Here is an 11,993-nt window from a genome sequence, read left to right on the forward strand (position 1 = left end):
GAGAGAGAGAGAGAGAGAGAGAGAGAGAGGGAGAATACGCACATAAGAGAATCAGAGAGTAAGAGAGGTTCAATGACTGGGCTGAGATCTGAACCAAGACCTTATTGCTGGGCCCCTCAGAGTTAGATAAATTTATTTGGCTTTTATTTCCTAAAGAACTGACAGAGATGGCCTTTAAAACGATAGACTTGTCTTTTTTTTTTTTTTCTTTCTTTCTTTCTTTTTTGACATTTATGTGAATAAGCTGTCCCTGCAGTCAATTTCTTTCTAGGAGACTATGACATCCTGGCTGGCTGATGGGGATGATGTGAAGATGAACAAACCTTCTGTCTTGAATTCTGGCCCCACATACATACTGGAGCTGGTTTGCAGCTGGCATGAACTTGCCAGATATGCAGGTCCCAGAATGCCCTTCTAGGGAGAGGAGTTGTAGTGGCCAAAGTCTCAGAATGAAGGAACAGTTTCAGGCAGGGATGAGATGGGATGGGGAGGCCAAGGAGAAGGCTTTGTCTGAGCATGGAGCTGGTGGAATATGCGCTGTTTTCTAATAATAAAGACTAACAGTCACATCTCCAAAAAGGGAAGAATGACTGTGTGAACTCCGTTGTGATTTCCTGGCAACACTGTTGTCACAACCACGTATGACACCGTACTGTCCTTATGTGTCTTCTCACAAATAGATTGTTCTCATCAGGAAAGTGGTAACAGATAAATAAATGAGCAAGTCAGATAATGAATACATGAGCACACGAGATGGATAAATAGGTAATTATGTAAATAAATTATGTGTATATATCTTAAAAACAGTAACAAAAACGTCTACATATGATTTACATAATATATATACATATATGTTGTTTTTGTTGTTGTTGTTGTATACCGTAGAGATGGAACCAAGCCATAGCTGACCCTCCAGTGTGTTTACAGAAGCATGTCCCCCAGGACTATGGCCCTAAGCTCCCAAGCCCAGTGAATTGTTTCTCCAAAGTTCTTATTTATGACTAAGAAGCTTTCATAATTTACTATCTTTAAGTTCAACTATAAACATGGATATATTTGCAGCACAATACATATGTGGAAATATCCTCTGCCAAGTCTATATAAATTCATAGTTTCATTTGCCTTCCCACACCTGTTCAGCTTGCATGTCTACCTCTATATCCATTCCAGATTATTTTTTGTTTGCTATTGCGGGACTGTGCATATATGAGGGTAGTACTCTGGGAAGGAATGCTCTCCTAGGACTGTATATCTCTACCGTGTTTGCACATAACCCTGACACAACCCTAAATCCATCTGATGTTTGGGTATGACATAGGGCAGCTGTTTGCTCTCCAGTATCTTCTTTTCAAGCCCCACTTGGTGTGGTGATGGATAGCCTAGTAGCAAGAAGCTGGTTTGAGGTCACAAGATGCTCCCTGGGAGAAGGATGGGCAATCTGAAAACCTGCTGGAGGGCCAGCTATTAGTCATTTCCAACCCAATGATAAAACAACAGCAATCTATTTTAGTAGCTAAAATTTAACCATCTATCTATGCACCGATCAAGCTATTTATAAGACAGCTATTGTGTAGGGGCCGCCACATCACAACCCTCTGACGGGTCTTCAAGGCTTTATGCAAATCACAACAGGGAGAAGATTGTTTGACCCATTTCTCTCCCAAGAAGAACAACCGGTGAGCTGTTGCTTCCAGGGAAGCAGCAGAACTCCCTAGAGAAGGCACCACCAGAGTTCACATGCATAAAATTTGTATATTTTACTCTTATATAATACATTGTTTATATTTTTAATATTTTTTATTATTTTAATATTTTAAATATATTTACATTTAATATAAACAGAGAGAGAGCTTGGTTGGCCTAGTGGGCAGAAATTGATGCTACCAAGCCAAAGGTGGGTAATTTTAGTCTGCCGCCCTCAGGCCTGCTTTTAATTGTTTTTGGTCAAACATTCTTCTAAGTGGTATAGCACTGGTCTGTCCATTTGCTGTACAGAGGTAACTCGTGATTGCTGTGATGCTGAACACTGTGACATTGATGTGTCAAACATGATATGGTTACCCATGGTGGACAGTGTTTGCTGGAGCTCCCCAATTAAAATAAGCTTGGAAGCAGGAGTGGCAGCCACTTCTAAAACGACTTGCCTCCGGAAACCCTATGAACTTGGAGAAACGATGAAAGTTATGCGAGTGTTCTGGCTTTTCATTCTTAGAGTCGCTATGAGTCGTCTACAACTTGACAGCACTTACGAGTCATCTATGACTTGCCAGCGCTTAACAACATCTTTATAAAATGATTGCCTTTGAGTTTTGCTGCTTGAGAAGAGTACTGAATATCCTGTCAACTTCCAAAGGAACAAATAAAAATGTATTGGGGAAAGTGCAGCCAGAGTGCTCCTTTGAGACAAGGATGGTGAAGCTTCATCCCACACATTTGGGGCATGTTGTTACGGTGGTCCAGTCCTTGGAAAAATGCATCAAGTTTGGAAAGGTGGGGGGCCAACATAAGAGAGGAAGACCCTCAAAGAGATGGGCTGACGTAGTGACCGTGACAATGGGTCAAGTATATGAAAGAGGCCGAGGATAGCACAGGATGGGACCTGGTTCAGCTTCGTTATTCACAGGACCACTGTGAGTCCTAGTGAACCTAATGGCACCAAACACCACCAGCATCTCTAGTGATTATCACAGGCATTCTATAGAGGCTCTTCAGGGAAAAGCATTCCTACAAATCTTCCAAGTCAGATATTTTAAATATGTGAAGAGAACAGATGGCATGGGTTTAGGCCATTCATACCTGCAGCCCAGCTTTGGCTGTAGATATACACCCACTTGAGCTATGTTCTGTCCCTTCAGGAGTGTCCAAAATGACAGGCTTCTAGAGCTTCTCAGACATCATGTCACAGGACAGGAATTACCGTGGCTTTGCTCTTGGCTGAGTGGTGTCTGGAACCCAGGCCAAGCCTCTCATTTCCTGACTAACAGGAGGTAGAAAACTGGACATGCCCCCCACCACTTCCACACTGCCCACTCAGAGGGCCCAGTGCCTGCTGCATCCACCCTCCCATGCTTCCTGTGGGAGGACAGTGCACCATGGTGAGGGCTGGGCCATGTGCCGGCTGGGCCTCTGCTCCTGGCACCACCACAGCTCCTGGTGCATCCAGGTGACAGCAAGCCACAAATCACTGGCACTAATGAAGGGCTGACTTCTTTCACTTTCTGCTACAAACACATTCTTCTTAGCACTGCCTAAGGTCTACACATTACTTAGAAGAAGTCCTAGGTTACATAATATTTAAGCACTTGGCTGGTAAGAGAAAGGTTCCTTGACTTTAAACCCATCAGCTGCTTTGTGGAAGAAAAGGCCTAGCAATCTGCTTATAAAGAGTCCAGCCTAAAGACCCTGTGAGGCAGTTTTGCTCTAGTATATGCGGTTACTAGAAGTTGGAGTGGACTCAACTGTTCACAAAAGTAATGACAATTTTAGATAAATAGATGATAGATAGATAGATAGATAGATAGATAGATAGATAGATAGATAATTAATAGATAGATAGAGATGATAGATAGATAATTGATAGATAGATAAATAGAGAAAGAGAGAGATACTTATTAGAGACATTTGTTATTATAGAGATATTTGTTGTTATACATATACATGTATGGTACAAAAAACATCAAGAAGAAAATTGGGAAGCTGGGCTTCACTTTCACTCTGCTTCTAATTATTCTATTATTTGACCCCGGATTTCATTCCTGTGAAGTGGTTTCTTCACCCATTCAGTGGGGATGGTGCTGGTTTATACATGAGTACAATAATATATATTTATACTTACTCAGAAGAACAGTAATTCATAGCTATGCACGTGATTATAATCATATATCGTCGTCACACCTAGGCTGAGTATAATGTATATTCACACCTCAGCATAAATACAGTAATCAAAATTTACATCCTTGAGCGATGACACCCATGCATGGCTGATAAGAGCTATAGGAATTTGCATTCATGAAAGTGAGAATGAGGTTGTTTGTAAAATGCAGGGCAAACGGAGGGAGAGAGAAGGGGTGATTCTGAAGTGCAACTTTGCTCAGAGAGATTGAAAGGCAATGCGCTTACCGTTCTCTGCGAGGGGAGGCAGAGCGGGTGAGGGACAGAAACCAGGAACACCATTTCGAGAAACTGTAAACAGGGAAAAAAACAAACGTTTAGCTCTTTTTCTCCCTTGACATTACTGAGTTATAATAGTGTTGATCATATGTAAAATAGAAGGGAGGTTTTGCCGAGATGTGCAATGGAGAATGATGGACATTTCAATGAGGGGTACTTTGCAAAACACTGAGCAGGCTTTCCCAGTGAGTTCTGTCACTGAAGGTAATTTGACCCTCTCCACAGACCAGACCCAGAGACACAATGGCTATTTCAGTTGTATGGAGAAGGGCAAGGAGGTTGAGAACCTTGTCCACACTAACTCCCCTCTTATCACGTGATGTCTGAGCTGTTCTAGAGGGCAGGGTTCACACAGGTGAAGCAGGTGAATGGGGGTCCTTGACCCCTAGTGGTTTTGCCTTTAACTACCCCCTCCTCCAACCTTCTGCCTCCAGACAAAGTGTGAAAACAAGCATGATTAGGAGTGAGGCCTTTAGAATCAAATCAAAAGTACTTCCAGCTCTGTCGTTCGCTCACTGTGTGAGCCTCAGCACGGTGCTTGCTTAGTAGGTCTACTTATTGTATGAAAGACTGTTAACCTGACTGAAATCTACATGGTGGTATGCAGGAGCCAGTGTGTCTGGCTCTGAAGAGCCAATCATGCTCATTTCTTTACACCTCTGCTTTCAATAAACTCACACTGATAGTAAGAAGTGGTCTGAGGTCGAAGAGTTTACACCATGGAAAATGGCATGCACTACAAGTCAGGTAGCCCCTCCACCCTCACCAGTTGTTACATATTTACCCACATTCACTGGATGCCACTAACAAGAGTCCCTGTCTCCCAGGGGAGTTAGGCTCCTAAAAAGACTTTGCATGTAAAATGCAGCCCAGGGCCGGAGCGAGCTCCACGCCAAGTGAGTGGTGGAAGCTGTTGGTAGATTCCCGTAAAGGGGAGTGGATGGTACAGGAAATTCTACCTACTTGTGGTAGCTTCTGTGTGGGCTGCAGAAAGGAAAGTGCGTAATTAAACTAGCTTGTCATTTTCTTTCCAAGTAAATTTGATTCTCTAATATTGCTTCAGGGGCCAAGTACTTTTACAGAGAAAGGAGAAACAGTGAGGCTTTGATTCATTTCTTTTAGAAGTCGCATTTCATTTGATTTGCAAACCAAAGACCTCCTTGCCAGGCACAGTTGTGGGCAGGATGAGAAGCACCAGTTCCCTTCAAAGAGCAGATGATACAAACCCCCAGTGGCAGCTCCTTCCAGGAAGCTGGGCTGTGTGACCACGTAGCCAGTCACCCTCGACTTCCCACTGTCTTCCTGGTCCTCTGGGCTCTAAGAACTCGGCTTCTCTGCGGCCCACTGTCTCAGTGAGTTCTATTTGTATTACCCACAGCTCAGGCTTACCAGCTCTATGGTTTAAAATGTGGCGCTTCAGGGAGCTCTGGTGGCCTAGTGGCAAGAAGCTGCACTGCAATACCAAAGGCGCTTGGTTTGAATCCACCAGGTGCTCTGCTGGATTGTTGTTGTTGTTGTTATGTGTCATCAAGTCCTTTGTGACTCATAGCGACCCTATGTAAAACAGCCCTAAACTCTGCTCTATCCTGTGCCAATCGCACTGCCTCTGACAGACCCATCCCGATTACCCCAGTCACTGAATCAATCCACCTCATAGAGGGTCTTCCCCTCCTGTGCTGCCCCTCCACCCTCCAAGTATGATGTCCCTCTCCAAGGACCTGTCCCTCCTTATAACATGTCCAAAGTATGTCAGACGAGGGGCCATCTCCTCCTCTACCAGTCAGATTTGATTTGACAGTACACACGCACACACACACACAATGATAATAAAATTAAAAAATAATATTAAAAAAAGTTCTTAAAACATGGGGCTTTCCATTTCCTTCTGGACAGCTGAGTCATTAGGCCTATTGCTGCAGGCTCTTTGGGTTCCTTGCCCTCCTTCCCCAGCTCTAGGTGATGTCCCTGTCCTCCAGCAGGGTCTCCTCATCTCTTCTCTTCTTAGCCCAGGTACCAAGTGGCTACTGCAACCACCTTGTGCAGGTTTTCTCCTCTGTAAACTGATGGTGTCAGAAACCTTGTCCCATTCATCTGCGTACCTCACTGAAGATCCCTGGGCAAGGTCCTTGCTCCTCCTCCAACTACATCCCATTATCTACATCCAGTTTGTCCCCAGAGTCATTTTTGAATAACACTTTCTGGAAAAGAACTGATTATTCCTTTTCATACACTCAAAGCACACTGTTAATCTCACTACAGGAATACCAGCCCATCAGTGTGTTAATCCTCTATTCAGAGAGAACAATAGCATCAATGCTCACAGAGGTAGAGAGAGGTTGACAGAGAGAAAACACTTCAAATTCCTTCTGCTAAAGAGAAAGTGGCTAGGAAATGTTCACTTAGCAGCATTTCAAAACTCTTGTGGAATCCAGACTTTCTGGATTTATGATTGCTGGATGAACTAAAAAAAACAAAAAAACCCAAAGACAACAACAACAACAAAAAACTACTGCCTGAGATGATCTTTAAACCTTACACCAAAAATGCTCTCCAAAATCTTCTTTCAACTAAAAACAATTTGAATGAGCAAGTAAACACTGTCTCCCATAAACATTGTGTCTTTCGAAAGACTATATGGGATCAAATTGACAATAGCAAATAGATAGAAAGGTTAAAGGAAAGGGCAGGTACTATTATGAAAGGGGAATGTAATCCATGTCATTGAACCGTACATCAAGAATGCTCTGCTGTGTGTACTTTCAACAGCAAAAATTTTAAAAATATTTTTAAAAGGCAATATTCCTTTCCTTCTGTGTCTTCTTAAACACACTGTGGAAGGAGGATTCTACTCTCCTGTGTTCCCACGCTCCCACTGTGCTAGGGCCAGAGCAGGGGTCTGACACAGAGGCAGGACCTGGAAACAGGAGATAAAGTCTGATAATACTAGTAGTGGATTGGAAGGATTTTCAGCCTAGAGTCTAATGGTGTGAGTCTATCACTCAGTCCAGGTGACTCTATACCAAGTCATCAGGATCAAAGTGCTTTCTTGAGATTTGTGGTAAAAGGACCTTTGTAAAACATTGAATTTTATGTGCTAGTGTTTTCTGAAAGGTGAAGAATAGAATCCTACTAATCTTTTGAGGCTCAATCTAATTGCTTCTATATCATGCAGCTTTCTCTAAACCTATAGAGATTGTGTCTCAATGCAACATACATGATTAACAAAAATAGGGATGAAAGAAAGTACCAATGATGTTGCCGTGCATGTTGGAATTTTCCTACAGAATATTAATGAGATTTTGACTGTGAAAGAAAATTGAATACAAGAAAATATGAATGTCTAGAATTCAAAGATGATTTTGTACTGGTCAAGCCGACCTAACCAGGAGAAAGTCTAATTTATTTACCCAGTGTTCTAAGTCAGATTCCTTACTTAGCTGTCAGGTGGGATGATCATAGAGTCTTAATGCTCACTTCACCACTCCTTTCTGATGTCTCAGGGCTTCGAGGACCATGAGATGCTAGTTAAACCTCGGACACCCAACCCTTGCCCTTCTTTTTCTGAAATGGGAAGTAGAGAGCCACTAACAATGAAATCATAGTCTCTCAGTGGAACAAATGGTTACCCAGGTGTTAATGTCAGGGTTGAAGGCCACCCAAAAGTATCTCAGAAAAAGGTCCGAGATCTGATTCTGAAAATCAGCTAATTAAAGTTCTAGAAACACATGGAGTTGACATAGGGTGAATCATTTCCATAGCATCACCTTAGCACTGGGGTGACCCCAGCCTTGCATACCCTTGGTTGTTTTCCACCCATGGAAATATAAGGTCATGGATATAAACAGAAACTGATATCATTTTAAACTCTGAATTAAAAGATTTAGAGATTAAAAAGAATCTTTTAATTAATGAGTCACTGAAAGGAGACTTTCAGAGAAAGCAGAGTGAAAGGCAGCCTTGGGGGACCGTCCATGTCAAGGAGGCAGGAACCCAAGAGGTGTCTAGGACACAAAGTGGGTCTGTGGGAGCCTTTCAGCATGACCTCCAAGCACAACTAGTGTCTTGTTCCCTTGTTCTCACAGATGATGTGTAAAACTTCGTCTGCATAGCCTCTTCTGCTATGATGTTGTGTAGTCTCAAATTAATGCCAACTCACATACAAGCAGCACCAGAGAACAGAGAAGAATTGCCCCATATGGCATCCAAGGCTGTAATTTTTACAGAGTATGTTGCCAGGTCTCCTCTCCCACGGAACTGCTGGTGGACTCAAACCATCTACTTCTTGCAAGCTTAATCATTGTTTCATCAGGTTTCCTTATCATGCTATAATTTATTTTATATTTTTGTATGTTTTCCTGATTAGACAGGGAGCTTCTAAGGAACAGCACTGTGTCCTTTTCCTCTCATTTTCCCTATTCCCCAGTACAGAAAAAGGCCCAAGCAGACACTCAGCACTGTTTCAGATCTTCTGGCCTTGTGGCATGGGAAAGCCACAGAAGAAGGATTTGTTTCTTTAATTTCACATTGATAACCTTTCCTCAGGCTGCAGGTACTTTGAGGACAGGGCCTGATTCTCATCCGTTCTCAGCCATATGGTGGATTTAGAGTCAGAAAGACCGGGGCCCAACTTCTAACCCTGGCATATATCAACTGCTTGACCACCAATAATTCTCTGAGTCTCTCATTCCTCACCTGATGAAAATTGTGAGGATTAAATGGCATCATGTTTGTGAAATGCTTAGTACCAGGTCTGACATACAGTAAGGGCTCAATAAATAGATGTTAGGTTTGTACCAGAAGATACTCTAGTTCATCTGATGTTCTAAACCAAAACCAAATTCAGTGTCATTGAATTGATTCCAGCTCACAGTGCCCCTGCGGGACATAGTGGAATTGCCCCAGAGTGGTTCAAGTCTGTGATTCTTTCAGAATACACCGACATGTTTCATCCATAGAGTGACTCGTGGGTTCGAGACCATGACTTTTTGGTTCAAAGGTAAATGCTTAACCACCACACCAGCAGAACTCCTGGTCAATGCTCAGTGTTCAGTAAATGAGGACACCTTTGCAAATTTGTAAATCTCTGGTCTTACAATTCCTGGTCCAAGTCCTGGGCTCCATCCTGACCCCACAGGACAGTGATGGAAAAAATCAGTGCTTGGTGCTGTCAAACGAGAAGAAATAGAACAGATGGAGCAGGTTCGGCTAAAGAGCCCTGAGGTGCTTCTCCTCCAAAGCCCTGCCAACTTGCTCTAAATGCTCTGATGCAATGCCCAGTCCATCTCTGAACAAGCGATTTATCTTCTAAGTTCCTTTTATCCAACTCTCCCTTGAGTACTATGTAGATGGAAAATGGTATTTTTTAGCCTTTGGTGGGGTGAGGATGTGGGAGGGAGTGTGGGAGAACAGAAAGAGCAAGGAGACACTGAGGCGAGAGCTCAATTAAGAATTCCCAAATGCCCATAGCTGACATCTACACAGACGTTCCGTTCTTCCCCAGCCTTCGGAATTGAAGTACAGAGGCTGCCATGGATAAGCATTTTTGTCTAAATAGAAACGCACCGAGGCTATTGAATTCTACACCCCTGAGCCTTCTCCTGTGAGTCCTGGTAGCACGGTGGTCAAGCACTTGGCCGTCTTTCACAGGACAACTGTTTGAAGTCACCAGCTGCTCCGTGGGAGAACACTGTAGCTGTCTGCCTCTGTAAGGAATTACAGCCTTGGAAACCTTTTGGGACCATTCTGCTGTGTCCTCTTGGGGCTCTGTGAGTTGGAACGAACTCAATGGCAACAGGTTTAGATTTTTACTGTTGTTCTTAGGATTCTTTTCTTAAAATAATTCAAGATGTGGAAATAAAATGCAAAGACAAGGGATGCATTCAGATCAGACTGAATCAGAGGAGGCTCACAGGGGACATGGGCAGGGAGGTGTCCACTCAGCATGGTGGCAATCAGCGCCAGAACAGTCCAGCATGATGCCAAGGGAGGCATGCGGGACTGAGGGACGAAGAACAATCATCAAGGGCCATACTCTACCTGGACCTCTGGGCCTCTTGGGTCATAGAATACAGCTATGGAGCAAGAGGCCCACCTAACAACTGGTTTAGTGTGGGAGTTTATGAATGAACCTTTTTAAAAGACACACTGTGTGCTTGTCAGTTGAGTTGAAGTGCCAACTCGTCAGACAAGGTTTTTGACATTAACATTCTGTCACTGGTGCGACGCTGAATAGAGTGACATGGTAGGTGGGAAGATGGTTAGTTGGGGGGCCATTATATTTATTCAACCACACCAAACATTGGAGCTTGCTGTCTAACTCTGTTTAGGAGCTATGTGGGTGTTTTTTTCCCGCATGCAGTTTCAGCCTACTGAGTTTCAGTATACTCATCTTAAAATGGGGGGGGGGTGCGGAGGAGAGTCATCAAGCCTACATTCTTATACCACTGGGGTGACGTGAGAATTGGGTGACAGAAGCCCCAGCATACATGACAGGCACATGATAATTCCCGTTCCCCAAGCCTCGCCCACTCTGGACAGCATAATGTGCTGGGGGATGTGAAGACCATGAAAAATCATGGGTATCGAAGAGTCTTAAGTCAATGCAATGACAAAATCGTTGCGGCACATAGATAAACACCAATGGCCCACTAGAGACACAGTCCATGAATTCCTGTGGGATATATTCCTCAGGGTGACTCAAGTCCACCTTTCTGAGACCTAGGTGGTAGCTTTGCTCTGAGTCTATAAAAAGACTGCCAGGAAATTGTTTTCCAATACATTATGACTGTATTAATTACAATCTAGTTCTGTTGCTTTTATCCAATGAGTCCTAACTAACCTATGTTCTGGACAGAGGCCATCATCACCCATGATCAAGAAGCAGCCAGTGAAAGGTGCCCACATCCTTGGCAGGGGTGAGTCACTTACCAGGTTTCTGGTACCATCCGAAGGGATAGGTGCGCACTTCAGTGTCAGAAGATCCACAGTCTAAAATGCGCCAGGCTCCCCCGTTCTCCTCGCTGCATGTCTGAAGCCCCAGACTGCTAAGGGTCAGGCACGCCACCTCTCCTCCTGGGCAAAAAAGGAAACAAGGCCAGGCCCAAGGTCATGAACGGCACGCCTGAGTGAACGGAGACATTCCTCACGCACACTCTTCAGCAGACACGTGCGGCACACACTTTATATTCATGGTGTGATCTTTATTCCTTGTGAACGTACAGATGAAAAACCTGACATTTGAGCATAGAGCCCAGGGCTGGAGGCAGTGGAGGACGTTCCAGGGGTGTGGCCGGGCTGTGCTAAGGCTTCTCTTGTATTACACAATCTGGTTTTCAGGCACCCCTACAGAGAAGCTCCCATTAATATCTCTATTTCAAAGTTATGAAACTGAGGCTCTGAGAGAGGAAGTACTTTGCCCAGGAACATGTCACTAGCATGACACTGCCCCACTCATTTCCATGAAGTTGATTCCAGATCAGAGAAACTCTAGAGCACAGGGGAACAGATGCCCTGTTGGATTCACAAAGCGATAAACTTTACAAGAAAATCCTGCTACTTCTTTTCCCCGTAGAATGACTGGTGAACCCCAAAAGCTGAACTTTTGCTTGATGGGCAAATGTGTCATCATGGCTGTGCCAACATGGCTCCTTTCACAAGACTAAGCCAACCTCTAAATGAAGATCACTTAGGTTGTTTCCAACTCCTTGCTATTGTGAACAAAGCTGCAATAAACATGGGTGTGCATATATCTGCTTGGATGTCAGCTATGGTCTCTTCGGGGTATATTCCCAGAAGTGGAATTGCTGGGACAAATGGTATCTCTA

At 43.8% G+C, this 11,993-nt stretch overlaps 1 protein-coding gene across 1 annotated transcript in view; it reads right to left on the reverse strand.

Moving 5' to 3' along the window:
- The window catches only part of TG (thyroglobulin), a 232,967-nt gene that overhangs the window by 135,310 nt on the left and 85,664 nt on the right, over window positions 1-11,993 (reverse strand). The window contains exons 34-35 of the mRNA XM_006879275.1: window positions 11,098-11,241; window positions 4,120-4,182 (exon numbers count right to left, since the gene is read on the reverse strand). Of these exons, the coding sequence (XP_006879337.1) occupies window positions 4,120-4,182; window positions 11,098-11,241 (207 nt within the window). The remainder of the gene's footprint in view (window positions 1-4,119; window positions 4,183-11,097; window positions 11,242-11,993) is intronic.

The sequence above is a fragment of the Elephantulus edwardii genome, unplaced genomic scaffold (genome assembly GCF_000299155.1).
Source record: "Elephantulus edwardii isolate Elephantulus edwardi_28Jun2011 unplaced genomic scaffold, EleEdw1.0 scaffold00003, whole genome shotgun sequence".
Lineage (NCBI taxonomy): Eukaryota > Metazoa > Chordata > Mammalia > Macroscelidea > Macroscelididae > Elephantulus > Elephantulus edwardii.